At 45.4% G+C, this 18,674-nt stretch overlaps 1 protein-coding gene across 2 annotated transcripts in view; it reads right to left on the reverse strand.

The window, feature by feature from the left end:
• Positions 1-18,674, reverse strand: part of MALT1 (MALT1 paracaspase) — a 110,032-nt gene that overhangs the window by 17,190 nt on the left and 74,168 nt on the right. For both annotated transcript variants that reach the window (XM_044276346.1, XM_044276345.1), the window contains 2 exons: positions 4,314-4,491; positions 1,690-1,764 (listed from right to left, as the gene is read on the reverse strand). In XM_044276346.1, coding sequence (XP_044132281.1) covers positions 1,690-1,764; positions 4,314-4,491 — 253 coding nt within the window. The remainder of the gene's footprint in view (positions 1-1,689; positions 1,765-4,313; positions 4,492-18,674) is intronic.

Genomic DNA, 18,674 nt, shown 5'->3' on the forward strand with positions numbered 1-18,674 from the left:
TCTCGTTAGTCTCTCTCAGCTGTCTTGTAGTTGGACTGATTGCATCCCTTTAAATTCCTCCCCATAATGCATTAGTGTGCGGTTTATACAACTTCCTGGAGTGTGTGTGCATGCTGATCCTAGTTCCCAGTCTTCTACAAGTTAAGTGTTGTACATTCATTTGTGATTTTATGTTTGCTGGATCCCAGGTGACCCTGACTCCCTCCGTGTCTAGTGTAGGGAGCCGGTGGTCGTGTCCCCTCACTATTGTAGGGTGTTCAGGTGTTATATAGTCGAGGTACGTGGATATGCGATCATCCACCATTGGGGTGTTTGCATAGGCTGAGCAGAGTCAGGGAGAGTGCCAGGTCTTCTGCAGGGGTCTCCCTTTTGTTCCTTAGTTTTGGATTCAGTAAGTCATATATTTATTTTGCAATGTCTTGTTTCCTGTACACCTTCCGTGACAGGGGCTTATGGAAATTTTCGGCAGTCCCATAGAAACGAATAGAGGGTGGCGATGCATTCTTGTACTTGTGGGCTCTGTTCCACCTTGGGACCCGCAGCTATCAAACATTGGTGGCATATCCTAGCGATAAGACCCCAATGTCCAAAATGGGACAACTCCTCTAAATAAATAGTTCTCTTTTATGGATTTTATTTCATTTTATGGATTTAAAGGGCTTGTCCCATCTGGACATTTATGGTAAATCGATAGGATATGCCATATATGTGTGTCCGATATCTGTTCACTTCTGTGGGCCCTCTGAAAATAGCCAAGTGGGAGCTGTATCACAGGATGGGTGCTGAGTACATCTCCACTAAAATGTATTATTAGAAAAATGTTTCTAATATGGCAATAGGAGTGAGAGAAGCGCAGGGTGTAAATCCTTCTAAAAACATTTACACGTGTGAAGGACGTATCACTTTTAATGAGCTTTACTTTAATAAGTATCAAATCGAATCTATATTCATATCTCATGGCGCAATAGCATGTTGTGTAGATTGTGATACTTCTGGTTGCCTAGCAATGACTTGATTTCCTGCATGGGTGACCACCCTATGAGTACATGTAACTTCCTTTAGTCATCACAAAAAGATCTCTATCCAGTTCCATCTATGGTATTCGAGCCGATTCAAGATAAAACCAACTAAAAAAAGAGTAAGGCCTCCTGCAGACGGGCCGCAATGCATGAACACCATCCGTGGGGCAACCGCAGCGGATCGCGGACCCACTTACTTTAATGGGTCCGCGATCCGGCCGTTCCGCAAAAAGATAGGACTTGTTCTATCTTTTTGCGGAACGGAAGTACGGGACGAAACCCCACGGAAGCACTCCATAGTGCTTCCGTAGGGTTCCGTTCCTTGCCGCACCATTCCGCATCTCCAGATTTGCGGACCCATTGAAGTGAATGGATCTGCAACCGTGATGCGGAATGGCCACGGATCCGCAAATGCGGTGCGCAATACGGCAATGGGAAGCACACGTTCGTGTGCAGGAGGCCTAAGGAGCAGGAAAAAGGAAAATTGTGCTTTCCTGCAGGCACCACTAGGTGGAGCTCACTGCATACAGACGCTGCAGCTCCCACTAAATTCAATACTAGCTGTGTAATAGCTCTACCTAGTGGTGGTTGTGCAGAAAAACAGATGTCTCTATGGATATACTGCTATCCTCAGAGTTTTGGACATTCGGGACAAGGAGGAAAAACTTACGTGGCGTATCCAAAGACAATGTTCGCTGTCACCTTCAGGTTTTCCGGAATTAAGATGGTGTCATCATACTGGTTCCTGTGTCAAGATGAAGGAATGATAGATCCAGCATGAACCATGCACATGCTTGCCTGGTTTAAGAAATACATTTTCAAGGATCCCTATTAAAGGGGTTGTGCACCTTTGGGGGTGCACAACCCCTTTAAGGAGTTCTTAAATGGAGGGAAATCTTCAATTTAGAGCCTATATGTATTTTCCAGAATGGAAAGTCACCAACAAGAGTGTCTCTACATCTGGAAAACCCCACACATCTGTGCATTACAAGGACATCCTACTTATTTCACAGTGTAATGTTTCATTTCCCCTGTGGTGGCGCTGCAGAGAAACTGAACACTTACTGCCAGGTTCCCCCTCAGATTTCAGATGATCACTGGGTCCTAGGAGCTGGACACCCTACAATTAGCTTACTGTCATGGGACTCGTATAACAAAAAGACATTGTTCAAAACAGACCCCCTATTTAAGCCCTTAAAGGTGTATTCCGGTTACATTAAGGTATCCCCTATCCACAGCTAGTTTATCTCCGGAACTCCCATAAAAATGAATGGAGTGACCACGTACATGCCCGACTGGCCGCTCCCTTCATTTCAGGGGCTGCAGGGGATATGGGGCCCCTGTACTTGCGATCGGTGGGGATCCCAGCGGTAAGACCCTCACTGATCTAATAGTTATCCCCTATCCTGTGGATAGGGGATAACTTAATGTAACCGAAATCCCCCTTTAAGGGCTACAGCTTAGTACATAATGACACAGAGAACTGTGCATTTCAGACGCCATAACTTTTTTATTTTTCCATCGACCTAGCTGTAGGAGGGTTTGTTATTTTGCAGGATAAGTTGATAAATGGCCCAATTCTGAGGTACATCTAATGTACTCTATGGCCCCTTTCACACGGGCGAGAATTCCGCGCGGGTGCAATGCGTGACGTGAATGCATTGCACCCGCACTGAATCCGGACCCATTTATTTCTATAGGGCTGTGCACATGAGCGATGATTTTCACGCATCACTTGTGCGTTGCGTGAAAATCGCAGCATGCTCTATTTTGTTTTGTTTTTCATGCAACGCAGGCCCCATAGAAGTGAATGGGGCTGCGTGAAAGCAAGTGTGGATGCGATTTTCACGCACGGTTGCTAGGAGACGATCGGGATTGGGACCCGATCATTATTATTTTCCCTTATAACATGGTTATAAGGGAAAATAATAGCATTCTTAATACAGAATGCATAGTACAATAGGGCTGGAGGGGTTAAAAAAAAAATATATATATATTTTTATATATATTAAACTCGCCTTAATCCACTTGTTCGCGCAGCCCGGCTTCTCTTGTCTTCTTCTTTGAGGAAAAGGACCTGTGGTGACGTCACTGCGCTCATCACATGGTCCGTCACATGATCCATCACCATGGCGATGGATCATGTGACGGACCATGTGATGAGCGCAGTGACGTCACCACAGGTCCTTTTCCTCCTGCACAGCAAAGAAGACAGAAGAGAAGCCGGGCTGCGCGAAGTGGATTAAGGTGAGTAAAATGTATATATTTTTTTCAACCCCTCCAGCCCTATTGTACTATGCATTCTGTATTAAGAATGCTATTATTTTCCCTTATAACCATGTTATAAGGGAAAATAATAACATTGGAGGGGCAGGGTGAAAAATCACAGCAATTCTGTCCTTGTTTTTTGGTTTTCTTTTTTCTGTATTCACTGTATAGTATAAATGACGTGATATCTTTATTCTGTGAGTTGTTGCAATAATGCCAATACCAAATTTATATAGATTTAAAAAAAATGTATTTACTTTATTTTATTTATTTATGTATTTTTTTTAAGCTCTTTAATTTGTCAATATAATTTGTTTCTGTCACTGCCTTCACTTTTTATGGAGGGGGGAAAAACAGGAATTTTGGAATTTTTTAATTGAAATGTTTTTTTTTTTTATTCATGGTCTCACACAATGGTATGTGCACACATGATAAGTTGCCTCTTTTAACTTGAGGCGAGGACATGGCCATCTCTTGCATTAAAAGGGTTCTCCAAGCTACATCCTCCAGAGAGGTCATCAATATCAGATCGGCGGGGGTCTGATACCCGTCACCCGCACCGATCAGCTGTAGCGCTGGAAACTATATTACAGTGTATGGATCTGGAAACTGACAGCGCCTTATACTGTGTAGTGGTCATGCTGGGTACTGCAGCTCAGTGAATGAGAGCTGAGTTTCAATACGTGGGCGCCCAAATCTACACAGTGTACAGAGTCTTCAGTGTCAGACCCCAACCAATCTGATATTGATGACCTTATTTGTAGCCCGGAGAACCCCTTTAATTGTGTCCATACCATGTAGTTACCCTCTATGAGCCAGAAAAACTCCTTCTCTGGTAGACCTGCCCCACGCACGTATTGCACTTGGGCTGCCTGTCTCTTCCCTGACCATTGGACCAGGCTGTCCGATCACATACGGTCCTCCATGCTGTCCTGGGCCTTGTATTTGCGCACACGTTGTGGATTGCAGATCAGTTTGGTGATTGTGCCAGTACATTTTGGGGTGACGGGCACGGTATTTGCTCACCTTTTGCGGCACATGTCCAGTAGAAACACATTGAGTCCGGTTTCCTTCTCCTGCATCAGTTTTAGGATTCTCTGGACACACAAGCAGTTAGTCGATCCGTAAGGCTTCGGGGCGTCGATAGGAACCATGAAGCTATTTCCGAAGTTCTCATAACCGTGCCCAGCATAGTACAGCAGCCCTGGAACGACAAGTCAGTGGCGATGTCTAGTGTATTACTGTGCACAGAGTGGAAGGATGTAGAGTAATCCATCTGCAGCATTCATTCCTCTGTTATCCCTTCTAAAAATTTCTGAATAAATTACCAGTTGGGGTGTGTCCCTGCAGATTCTGATGCTGTCCCATCAGTGCCGACTATGCAGGGACTATAGCTATACACGTGTGAGCTGCTTTGATTGATGACTATGCAGGGACACACCCCTTTTCAAAAGCCTCATGCACACAAACGTATTTTCATTCCGTGTCCGTTCCGGGTTTTTTTGCGGACAGTATGCGGAACCATTTACTTCAATGGGTTCTAAAAAAAAACGGAAGTTACTCCGTGTGCATTCCGTTTCCGTATGTCCGTATTTCCGTTCCGCCAAAAAATAGTCCTATTATTGTCTGCATTACGGACAAGGATAGTACTGCTCTATGAAGGGCCAGCTGTTCCGTTCCGCAAAATATCGAATGCACACGATTGTCATTTGTATTTTTTGCGGATCCGTTTTTTGTGGACTTCAAAATACATACGGTCGTGTGCATGAGCCCTAATGCTGGTCACGCCCCTTGGTGCACTAAAGCTCTCTTTTACAAAATTAATTAAAGACATTTTTTTCTAGGGAATGCTACAACCGATTTTCACAAAAGCTCATTTTACGGGTACATTCACACGTCCGCAATTTCATTCCACATTTTGCGGAACGAAATTGCGGACCCATTCATTTCTATGTGCGGCCCAGATCCAGAACTGCGGACCCGCACTTCCGGGTCCGCAATTCCGTTCCCGAAAAAAAATAGAACATGTCTTATTCTTGTCCGCAATAGCGGACAAGAATAAGCATATTCTATTAGTGCCGGCGATGTGCGGTCTGCAAAATGCAGAACGCACATTGCCAGTTTCCGTGTTTTGCGGATCTGCGGATCCGCAAAACACACACGGATGTGTGAATGGACCCTAATAAGCAGGATCAACTCTACCAGGCAGTATGCCTGGATTAATAGGGGTTGATCCTGCTGATAGTTGCTGTTTAAGGGGGCATTAGAGACATAATTAAAAATTCCCATCCACATTCAGGTCCATACTCTTGTCCATTATAGTAGTTATTGCTAGAGTAATTAAGGTATTCATCTTAACTTTTGGGGCCAGCATGACAACCACATTAGATATTTGCTAAGTGTCGTTGTCGCTTCTCTCCCTCTAATCCTGCTGGAAGTCATTAGAGGGCAAGGAAAAAAGATATGACATGAGCGACGAGATGAGCGAATTTCTTCAAAATTCGATTCAGCTGCTTCGCTGAAGTTGTGATTCGTGACAAATTACTTGGTCATGAAGCGCCTTTTTTTGTAAGTAGTGGGTGCAATGACAGGGAGCTGCGACAGCGCTGCTCCCCATCATTGTACCCCTCAGATGCCGCGTTTATACATGATCACGGCATCTGCGAGTAAAAACTGTGTAAAATTAACAGATTTTTTTTTTTTTATCATACTTACCACCTCCATTTGATTGCCACAGACCGACTGCTGCCATCTTGCTTGAAGATCTGGTGCGAAATTCGCGTGGCCCGAGATGACGTCATCATCTTCAATTAAGATAGTGGCCGCCGGCCCGTCGCGAGCAAATGGAGGAGATAAGTATGATTTTATTTTTTTTACACTATTTCAGGTTAAATCGATTTGCTACCACGAAGCACAAGGAAATTCGGCTTCGCGGTAAAAAAAGTAAAGCTAACCATAGACAAAAAATAAGACTGACCAACCATCACATGTGTATGAGGCTTTGACTCTTCCCTGATGGCAGATGCCGGAGAAAAGAAGGATCAGACATGTTCAATATGTCCGCTTTTTTTGTTCTCAAGAGAGATAAGCCGTTCTCCTCACTGAATTATACATGCATGCTTGGCCGAGCTGTGCATGTGTATGAAGAGGGTTGGGGGTCGAGAGAAAGGGTTCGGCCAACAGGTATCTTAAACGTATAGCCAGCTTTAGACTAAATTGTCACATGATTAAAAGTTTTTTTGCCATAAATCACCCGACACGTTTTAGGACCAATTTTTTGACCAATGTCAAGTATTCTCAGCTGTAACAGACTTGGTTTTTTTCACTGAAAGGCAAGTGGCTACTGATCTAGAATAGATCCCAAAACTGTAATTCCTTCCCACCATCATAGACACCACAGTGAAAATTAAGATTTCATCCATCCTGTACATTACCCGGTTAGTCATGTGCTTCCTGAAATCTACATTGATCAGCAGATCAAAAGAGAAAGAAAATTATTACAAAAACAGGAAACCGAAGTCGCAAAAAAGAACTAAAGAAACTGAAATAAAAGAAGCGGCGCTGAATACATTTAAGAGAACTTCTACTAATTTAAAGGAGAAATCTAGAACTTCTCCTTCAATGTGTATTACTTACTAGAAAAATCAGAGTAATAAGGCGATAGGAATGAGAGAAGAGCGTGTTGTAAATCCTGCCTTCCTATTACTAGTCTTCTCTTCCTACAGTTGACCTCAGTGATCGCAGCCATTTGGTGCAGTACTGACCGGAGGAATATTTGACCTGTACTCCCCATCCCAGGCTGCAATATTAAGCAGATTTTTCGAAAAATAGATATAGTTGGAGAAATACTGTATGTGAAAAAGTGTCCGTATTATCAGAGCTCAACGTCTACAAGTGATTTCACCGGTGTCCCAATGACAACCCTTGCCGTTTGTGATCGGGTCCTGTTCATTGGGACATTATGTGGATCCACATCACTATCCCCATTCACGTCTATACAAATGCATGCCTTAGGCTACTTTCACACTTGCGTTCGGGGCTCCGCTTGTGAGTTCCGTTTGAAGGCTCTCACAAGCGTCTCCGAACGGATCCGTCCAGCCCTAATGCATTCTGAGTGGATACGGATCCGCTCAGAATGCATCAGTCTGGCACCGTTTGTCCTCCGCTCCGCTCAGCAGGCGGACACCTGAACGCTGCTTGCAGCGTTCGGGTGTCCGCCTGGCCGTGCGGAGGCAAACGGATCCGTCCAGACTTACAATGTAAGGCTACTTTCACACTTGCGCTTGATCGGATCCGTTCTGAACGGATCCGATCATATTAATGCAGACGGAGGCTCCGTTCAGTACGGATCCGTCTGCATTAATAACTTTAAAAAATTTCGCAAGTGCGCAAGTAGCCTGCGCGGATCCGTTCAGACTTTCAATGTAAAGTCAATGGGGGACGGATCCGCTTGAAGACTGAGCCATATGGTGACATCTTCAAGCGGATCCGTTCCCATTGACTTACATTGTAAGTCTGGACGGATCCGCACGCCTCCGCACGGCCAGGCGGACACCCGAACGCTGCAAGCAGCGTTCAGCTGTCCGCCTGTCCGTGCGGAGGCGAGCGGAGCGGAGGCTGAACGCCGCCAGACTGATGCAGTCTGAGCGGATCCGCTCCATTCAGACTGCATCAGGGCTGGACGGCTGCGTTCGGGTCCGCTCGTGAGCCCCTTCAAACGGAGCTCACGAGCGGACAGCCGAACGCTAGTGTGAAAGTAGCCTAAGTCAATGGGAACGGATCCGTTTGAAGATGACACAATATGGCTCAATTTTCAAACGGATCCGTCCCCCATTGACTTTCAATGTAAAGTCAAAACGGATCCGTTTGCACTATCATGAACCAAAAAAAAAAAAATAATAATTTTTTTTTTTTTTGTTCATGGTAATGCAAACGGATCCGTTCTGAACGGAGCCACCGTCTGCATTAATATGAGCGGATCCGATCGAACGCTAGTGTGAAAGTAGCCTTACTGTGCCTATCCAAGCTGCCAGTTAAAATTCGGTTCCCGTCTACCCCCACAATAGATTGTCATCACTGTGTGAGGATGCTTGGGTCTGTTTTTGGAATAATGTAATTTATGACATGCATTGAAATCATTGTATGTTATAGACTCTTAGGGTCCATTCACATGTCCGTAGTTCTAGGTCCGCATCCGTTCCGCAATTTCCCGTTCATTTCAATGGGGCCGCAAAAGATGCAGACAGTACACAGTGTTCCGTTCCGCCACCGTAGTTCTGTTCTGCGGCCCCGCAAAAAAAGATCGAGCCTGTATTATTGTCCGCAATCACAGACAAGAATAGGCATTTCTATCATAGGCTGGCCATGTGCGGTCCGCAAAATGCAGAACGCACACGTCCGGTTTCCGTGTTTTGCAGATCAGCAATTTGACGATGGGCCAAACACTTACGGATGTTTGAATGGACCCTTAAAAGAGTTCTCCCATGAGTAATGTAAAAAAATAACAATCAGACATCAAACAGTACATGACAATCTTCTTCTGGCAAACTTGAACCTCACATGGATTCAGAGATCTCCCCATTCATTGCTGCAATCGCTCTGCTAGATTTTTCTCAGGCTGGTAGCTCAGGGGGATTGCATTTTCTCAGGGGGTATGTCCTTTCTGCTGCAGCTGGTAGCAGTTAAAGTGATGAAACTGAGCATGTTCTTCCATCTCAGTGAGGTGGACACAGAATTTAGAAAAGGGGCAAACAGCAGGTGGCGCTATACAGATAGATTTCAGTAAATAATTTGGTGGCCATGCAAAATTTTTAATTAAATGCAATTACAAAAATATTCAGATCCAGGTGCTGGTTTGAAAAATGTAGAATTGTTTGCCCTTTAAGCAGCTCATATACATAAGATTTTGATTGGCCACAATCAATTGCCCGTGAGATTGTTCATGCGAACGACCTCACCTGCAACATAGCCCGTCTGTTAGAAAAAATGGACTCGTGTCCGCTCACGAAAAGTGGCAAATGATCAGCTGAACATGCCACCTGCTTGTACTTACAGCCGGCCACGGTCACAATCTTCCTCCCTGATGGAACACATTTTCAGCAAGCAGGAATCTGATTGTTCAATTCATTCGTAGTAAATTTTTAAACAATGGTCAGCCCATCACTATGATATGTCACTTTATGATCAGACCTCTCGGACCTCCACCAATCCTGAAAATAAAGGGGGTAATGCACTGGTTCAGCACTGTGTCCCCTTCCAATTTTTCCCTGTACAGCGGCACCTAAGAAACCTGGCTGTTCCGGGAACTGCAGTCGGCCCCCATTCACCTGAATGGATCTGTGCTGCAGTTCCCTGCATAGGGGACACGGTGCTAAAGCAGTGTTGTGTCACCTTTATTCTTATAATCTTATATGCCATCACTTTATAAAATGGGAGAAACCCTTTAAATACATATGCAGATGAATGAGGAATAGTCCAGCAGCACAGAATTTTTCAGGATATAAATGTATTTGACATACTTGCCAAGAGTCCCAACTTTGCTGAGAATGTCTTGCGAATTAGACCACAAAAGGCAAGCTCTGCCCCAAAAGGGACTTTTCTGAGGGCATTCTAGTCCTCTCTGCTGGCTTTTCTGAGTGGTCTGAGGGTCAAATGTCCTGATACGTGAATTTTAAATGTTTTGATGTTTGCACAGGGTGTCCTAATGATGGGATCCCCACTGATCGCCTACAATGTACATAGTCAATTTCCCTCGAGAGCCACCACAGGGAAAATGACGTATTGCACTGTGCTCATTGAAATCAATGGGATGGCTGTATAATATACAGAAGGTCTGGGTCCTCCAGGGCGGGGGATGCTTTTAGTAGATGTGTAACACCCCAGAGTTGTGTTACTAAACTCTTCTACCCCGCTACTATGTGTTAAGAGCTTTCACTTTGTCATCTGATGTAATTTTACATTATATCTTCACAGGTGCATTAAACCTTGTTAAATTGAATTATTGCTGTCATTTTCCATGTTCACCAGCAGGTGGCAGCAATGGTCTGGCAAGGACTTAGGTTCAGTTTAGTATATCTAAGCTGGAATAGTTTGTTCCAGCTTAGCTCCCCCTATGTGAGCAGAGTGAGCTGTGCCCATATCCTGCACCATGGGGAGAGAAGGAAGTTAGAGTAGTGTAGCCCACCCCCTGCTAGGGGTAGGGTGTGCATGTTAGGAGCTCCCTGAGATAGAAAAGAAAGCCAGGATCTTGTCTCGGCTGAGACATTGATAATCATTCCCAGCCTGAGCCCTGCAGCCTCGGCTGGATGAAGCAAGCAGACGAACTCCAGTTCCAGGAAGAAAGCATACCCTGAGAAGATAACTGTGAGTAAAGTCCAGAGACCCAGGAGAAGCCATATTCCTCCTCAGCTAGTCAGTCCCTATATAGCAGAAGATAGAAAGTGCAGAAGCCAAATTCCTGCCACAGTATAGAGCTACAAAGCAGACGTCCTTTCCTGCAAGCTCCAGGTTGATAAAGCAGAAGATAAATTCCTGCCAAACATTGCCAATACCTGCTGGGACCTAAGAATAAAGCTGTATCTTGCTTGGATGAAAGTTACAATCAGTAAAGACAAGTTTGAACTTCATCTAAAGGTTACTCCTACTAGCACTATACTCAATTTATTGCTAGTGAGCCAGGAGTCCAGCCGTACCCAGGTAGGAGACACCTTTGACACCATTATCACCACCATACAGAGACATTACACCACTCTGGCATTCCTAACCTGAGGCATGGAGGGCCCTGTGATTGTACCCTGCGCACGCTGCAATTGGCGTCATGAACAAACTTACAGACTATTATATCCATATCCTGACCCACTGGATAATTTGGCGTCAGCGTACCCCGTTCCTGCTCATTGCTGATGCTCTGCACTCTCACTAATAAATGAAGCTTTGGGAATGGGATTTTGGTGTATTTCTTTTAGGGTTTTGACATAGATTATATAAACCAGGAAGGTTTGATAGGATCTTCGTATGAAGGGTCCTTGGAATATGAGCAGGACTTGCCTACGACGAAGAACTGGTTATATCCTAAAAACCCGACTTGTGCGGTAGTGACATGCTGAAATTTCCATAGTACTGTTACTGTATTTCATTATGTCAGTATCATTTGAGGCTTCCCACGGGTTCTATATATGTTTGCATTATGAGGGAGGGAGATCATTTGCATTAACCTTCCATTGTAGTGTGCAAACACAATACAAAAATAAATACGTAAAAAAAAAAAAGGCGAGAACAGAGGAATCTTTGTATAACCCAGCAAAGAGGGAAGCAGAGCATTATCTGTCTACAGGATCTTGCAATGCAAAACCACAGGAAGTAAGGGTGGCAAAGAGAGTAGGGGTGCACATGACAGATCACAGTGACTGCACTGCATCCTACAGAGGAGAGATGATAAAAAGACATATGGATAGATAGATAGAAAGATAGTAGTGGCATGAAAAAGTTGGGGCACCCCTGGTCACAATTTATTTCACTGTGAAGTGTTAAGTAAGTTGAAGATGAAATTACATTCCCTTTGTATTTTAAGCAAAAAATATTTTTATTTTATTACTTAAATCTTTTACATTTTCAAAATAGCAACAAAGGAAAAGGGCCCGAAGCAAAACTTTGGGCACCCTGTATGGTAAATACCTAGTTGCACCCCCTTTGCCAAGCATCACAGATTGCAATTTTTTTTTTTTGTGTAGCCAGCCAAGAGTCTTTCAATTCTTGCTTGAGGGATTTTCATCCATTCTTCCTTCCAGACGTCTTCCAGTTCTGTGAGATTCTTAAGCCGTCTTGCATGCACTGCTCTTATGAGGTTTATCTACAGATTTTCAATGGTATTCTGATCAGGACTTTCATTGAATGCTTTCTTCCCTCTATCCGTGAACTATTCCCCATGCCATTGGCTGCCACATAACACCAAAGCATGATTGATCCACCCCCATGCTTAACGGTTTGACAGGTGTTCTTTTCATGAAATTGTGTGACCCTTTTTTCTCCAAACATACCTTTGCTCTTTGTGCAAAAGAGTGTGTCCAAAGAGTTCTATTTTAACCCCATCCATCCACAGGACTTGTTTCCAAAATGCATCCTGCTTGTTTAGATGTTCTTTTGCAAACTTCTGACCCTGAATTTAGCAGTGAGGATGCAGGAGAGGTTTCCTTCTGATGACGATTCCATGAAGGCCATAGTTGTGCAGGTGTCGAAGAACAATAGAACAACGTCCCACAACTCCAGAGTTTACTAAATCTTCCTAAAGGTCTTTTGCAGTCAATCAGGGGTTCAAGTTTGCCTTTCTAGCAATCCTGCGAGCAGCTGCCTCTGAAGTTTTTCTTGGTCTTCCAGACCTTCTCTTGAACTCCACTGTTCCTGCTAACTGCCATTTCTTAATTTTATTTCGATGGCAACCTGGAAACCCTTTCCTATCTTTTTAGCCTTCTCCTGCTTTGTGGGCCTCAACAATTTTCATTTTCAGAGTGGCAGCTGCTTAGTAGAACCGTTGGCTGCTGTTTTTTGGGACAAGGTTAGAGGAGTCTGGGTATTTATAAAGCTTTGAAATTTGCACCATTTGGCCTTTCCTAATGAGGATTGTGAACAAGCCTTAACCCTAACAGGTTATTTAAGGTTTACACCTAAGTCAAAGTTATCTGAGCGCTCAAATCTCCTTGGGTTCCCATATTTTTGCAAGGTACTACTTTCCTTTTTTCACTCTGAAATTGTACAACACCAAAATAATACCCTAATATTGCTTCAAGTGTTAAAAAGTGTGTTTCAACTTTAACTTTATGCCTTTTGGAGATCATTTCATCTTCAAATTGCTTGAAGGGGTTGTACAGAACCCAGACATATCCCCATTTTCACCCTGGCAAGCCCTCTGATATGAGCATCGGAGCATTCCATGCTCCAATGTTCTCCCTTGCCCTGTGCTTACATTTTTTAAACTGCTAGGCGAAGGCTTCCACCTAGCAGTGTTCCCAGTGATGTCACCGGCACTGATGGGCGGGCTTTAGTGCTGCCCTAGCCATTTTTCAGGCTAGAACGGTGCTAAAGCTCTTCCATTAGTGTTGGTGACGTCATTGGTCTCACTGTTAGGCCTCTTTCACACTACAGTTTTTTGCGTTCCGTATACGGTCCGTTTTTTGCGTTCCGTATACGGTCCGTATACGGAACCATTCATTTCAATGGTTCCGCAAAAAAACGGAATGTGTTCCGTATGCATTCCGTTTCCGTATTTCCGTTTTTCCGTTCCGTTGAAAAGATAGAACATGTCCTATATTTGGCCGAGAATCACAGTCCGTGGCTCCATTCAAGTCAATGGGGCCGCAAAAAAAACGGAACACATACGGAAATGCATCCGTATGTCTTCCGTATCCGTTCCGTTTTTTGCGGAACCATCAATTGAAAATGTTATGCCCAGCCCAATTTTTAATATGAAATTACTGTATACTGTATTTGCCATACGGAAAAACGGAACGGAACAACGGAACGGAAACGGAACCACAACGGAAGCAAAAAACGGAACAACGGATCCGTGAAAAACGGAACGCAAAACACTGAATGCAACATACTGTAGTGTGAAAGAGGCCTTAGGCGGAAGCTTCCACCTAGCTTTACCCATTGTGAGTCTGGTACGTAACCGAATCTCCAGAAAAAACGCAGGGCAAAGGAGAGCATCGGAGCATGAAATGCTCCTGTCAGAGGGGCTGCCTGGGTGAAAACAGGGATATGTCTGGGTTCAGCTCTGAACCCAGAAAACCCCTTTAAATGTTTACAGTAAGGCCTCCTGCACATGAGCGTGTGCGCCCCATGGCCGTATTGCGCACCGCATTTGCGTATCCGCAAATCCGGAGAAGCGGAATGGTGCTGAACGGAAGCACGGAACCCTACGGAAGTACTACGGAGTGCTTCCTTGGGGTTTCGTCCCGTACTTCCGGGACATATCCTATATGCGGCAGCCCCACGGTCGGTGTTCGTGCATTCCTGCAAATTGCAGGCCACAGCACGGCACACGTTCGTTTGCTGGAGGCCTAACAGTAATTTTGACCAGAGGTAATCAAACTTTTGCATGCCACTGTAGAAAGATAGATAGATAGATAGATAGATAGATAGATAGCACATGAAAGGTAGGTGCTCTTTTACAGATCTTGCATTAGAGTCAGGGTTTGCCATCATTAGTACCAAGCCAGAACCTGCTTTTATCACTGAACCCTATTGTTTGATGGTCGCATCAGAGTTTGCAAGGGGGCTGGAGTGCGCCTACTCTCATCATACAAAGTGGTGTCATGGTGCAGATGTTAGCTACCATTCCTGTTCCTGTCTGGTATTCATGGAGGGAACATTGACCAGCCTTCAGTATGTCCAGGAGATTGTAAAACCAGTCCTACTGCGTTTTTTAACTCAGGAGATGTGATGTTCCAACAAGATAACATAGTCACACACTGCCTGCTCTACACAACGTGTTCTTCAGGGTCTCCAGCAGCTCCCCTGACCAGCTCCATCACCAGATCTCTCCTCCATCGAGAATGTCTGGGACTGGATGAAGCGACGGATCTCCCATGCACAGCAGCTAACACCCTCCTTGTCTGAACTACGGCTCCAAGCTGAAAGAACTTGGAATGACCACAGGAGGATCTCCAGCATCTGTATGACCACTGCCTGCCAGAGAGGACACCTGTATCACAGCAAGGCGAGATGTCAACCAGTATTAATGTGACCTCAGCATATACCCTGCTGCAGAACCCAGTATAAAGGGGGCACCACCTTGTGTGATTATTGACCAAGCACCACTAGCGGTTTATACTTTGCCAGTCTCACCTCCATCGCATTAAGTGTTTCCAAGCCTGAAATGGTGCCTACAGATCAACACCCACGACGACCAAATATTTGTCTACTTTCACACTGGGGTTTTGACTTTCCGTTTGTGAGATCCGTTCAGGGCTCTAACAAGTGGTCCAAAACGGATCAGTTTTTGCCCTAATGCATTCTGAATGGAAAAGGATCCGCTCAGAATGCATCAGCTTGCCTCCGTTCCGCCTCCATTCCGCTTTGGAGGCGGACACCAAAACGCTACCTGCAGCGTTTTTCTGTCCATGATGTGGTGCGGAGAGAGAGGGAGAAAGGCCTAGAGGATAAGACACCTTTTCCAGAGACCAATTTCCTAGCACTTATCAAATAGAGAATCAAGAAAAAGGGAGGGAAGGTAGGGGGATCTCAAGGTTCAAAGGGTTCGGACGAGATATAGAGAATGTGAAGAGAACAGAATTAATAAACGTGAGGAAAAGGTATCTTTAAAATAGAAGAAGGGACATTACTGTAACGGATCTCCTGGCACCCCGACCGGGTACCTCCGTTGATAGATGCTCCTAGTGCTTCCCAAGGACTCCAAACACTCCGCTCTACACCAAAACCACCACAGGAACCAGGAACAGCTCTTACAAGAGCTAGTAGTTATAGCCAGGGGAGTACAATGGTGTTCGTGACGGATCCGTCATGGTTATAGAAGACATAATACAACCAGATCCGTTCATGATGGATGCATACGGTTGTATTATTGTAATGGAAGCGTTTTTGCAGATCCACGATGGATCCGTAAAAAACGTTAATGTGAAAGTAGCCTAAGGGTAATTTCACACTTGCGTTGTTGGATTCCAGCAGGCAGTTCCGTCGCCTGTATGCAAACAGACACCATTTGTAGACGTATCCAGATGCGGATCCGTCTCACAAATGCATTGCAATACCGGATGCGTGTCTCCGGTTGTCATCCAGAAAAACAGATCCGGTATTTATCTTTTTCACATTTTTAAAGGTCTGCGCATGCGCAGACCGCAAAACCGGATCCGTTTTTCCAGAACACTTGGTGCCGGATCCGGCATTAATGCATTTCAATGGAAAATAATGCCAGATCCGGTGTCCTGGCAAGTGTTCCGGAATTTTGGACGGAGAAAGTACCGCAGCATGCTGCAGTATTTTCTCTGTCCAAAAACCATACAGTGACTGAGCTGAAGACATCCTGATGCATACTGAACGGATTCCTCTCCATTCAGAATGCATTAGGATAAAACTGATCAGTTTTTTTTTCAGGTATTGAGCCCCTAGGATGGAACTCTATACCGGAAAAGTTTAACGCAAGAGTGAAAGTGCCCTTAGATGGAGTATGGGAGAACAGAGTTCAGGGGAGACCCTCATGTAAGGCAGCTCAATTTTGGCCATTAGATGGGGGTTTCAAGCAGATTAAAAAGACGCTCTTATCTGATAAGCATTATCCCCCCCCCCCCCCATTAGTGCATTTTGCTGTTTGTGGTACTGTGGGGTCCATAATAAGTTCTTTCTGCACTATAATAGACTGTCTCCATACAGCATAGACTTGTTTCTGGCCACTTCATTCATTGAAAGCCTGTGCAAAGAAAGCTGACGGATTTGATGGACTTGCAACGCCTATGCAACGCTCATGTTTTACAAGTCAGAGACTTTGCACTTTAATAAACCTATTGGATTACGTTTAATTAAACCTATTGGATTGGATCTAAATACCCTGTGCCTAAGGCCTCATGCACACGGCCGCACATGCGGACCCATTCACTTCAATGGGGCCGCAAAAGATGCGGACAGCACTCCGCGTGCTGATTGCATCCGTTGCTCCGTTCCGCGTCCCCGCAAAAAAAATATAACATGTTCTATTCTTGTCCGCAACACGGCCAAGAATAGGCAGTTATATCAAATTGCGAAAGGCACACGAACGGCTTCCGTTTTTTGCAGATCCGCGGTTTGCGGACCACAAAAAAACGGCACGGTCGTGTGCATGTAGCCTTATGCGAATAGGATCAAAAACGTCTATGTTGCCTTGAAAAAGTGATTGTTTGGCTTAAAATTGCATGGGGATATTGTACAAGACCCCTACTACAAAATCGCATTGTCAGAAGTTGTAAAAGTGAATATTTTTGTGTCACTAAAACTGCTTTCTGTCATTACATGGACTGGGGGCCTTCTTGTTATTTTTACTGCGCCATCACTGTGCAAACGCCCCGCTACCGGCGAGAAAAATTTGTGACACCCCCTCAAAAGTGGGAAAATTGTAGTGCCGCCCCTTTTTAGAGTGGGAAAAGAATATCTGCTGCGCCATCATAGACCTGTATTATGTCTCCCAATGTTTACACCGCCCCCCCTTATCCAAGTGAACCTAGGTGGCGGACTTGTAAGAAGGAGGAGTCTGTGCGACTGCTGGAGAGACGTGTCTTACCTCCCTCCTTGCACTAGGCCTAAGAGAACGAGTATCAGGGGTGAGAACTTGCCGCCTAAGAAAAGCATTGTTATGACCAAGAAAGTGCTGCCTACGACTGAAGAGGATGTCCCCTTGCTGAAGCGACTGAGGAACAAGTCAGAAGAGCCCAGCTCCGAAGTGCCAGATGGAGATCTCTGGGAATTGAGCCGCCGCCCTACCCGTATCCTAGGGCGCAACTGACTATAGTGCCGATTCCTGAGGACGACCCTGTGGAAGAGCCGCAGCGACCCCCGGAGAGACCGGCCGGCTTTGGGCCACCAGACCCACTGAGGCAGGCCCTGTTTGCTGAGATACGAGCAGCCGGCGTCACGAGGGTCAATCGCACCATAGTGTATTTTGAGGAGCTGACCAAGCGGCTGGTGGACCATCCAGGAGAGTGTCTGCCTCAATTGGAGAGATGGCTGGGGACCGTCCTCTCGTTTGATAAAGAAAAGGGGTACGGATTTATTCGTGATTCGTGGCAAGATTATTTTGTGAACTGGAGATCGGTAAAAAGGGTGTACCTGCCAAAGCGTCTCCACAATCTCCAAGTAGGAGAAATCATAGAATTTACCCCCACTGAGGGCATGAGAGGCCCATACGCCACTGCTGTGTTTATACCACCGCCTGCCCAGGAGAACTGGGAAGAACCAGAGGTCAGCGTAGAATCGGAGCCAGAACCGGAGGCCCCGATGGTGCCCACCCGTGCTACTTACCAGCATTAGGCTTCTTTTATGGGACCGAACATATTCTGTCAGCCCGTGACTGTCGAGACAGAGAAAGGGCCCCTCCGACAACCAGACCTGCGTCGCCGAGCTGAAGAGGTCGCCGCCGCTGAGGCCCAGGAGGGATATTGGGCCTATCTGGAAGGCCAACGCCGCCGTTCGACAGGGCCTAGATGCCGGGCACAACCGCCCTGAACCTTTTGCAGATGATCCCGAGGGCCAGAGCCCGTACTACCACCGCTGAACCACGCTGAAGGACAGGAGTCGGCCGCCGCCGCTCCTGCAATTGCCACAAATCCGCAGCAAGGCGAAAGAAGGAGAAGCTAACCTATGCACGCAGCTCTTCAAAGATCCTGTTAGTTGCAGATTTGTCAACAG

This window comes from Bufo gargarizans, chromosome 1 (assembly GCF_014858855.1).
Source record: "Bufo gargarizans isolate SCDJY-AF-19 chromosome 1, ASM1485885v1, whole genome shotgun sequence".
Taxonomy (NCBI): Eukaryota; Metazoa; Chordata; class Amphibia; order Anura; family Bufonidae; genus Bufo; species Bufo gargarizans.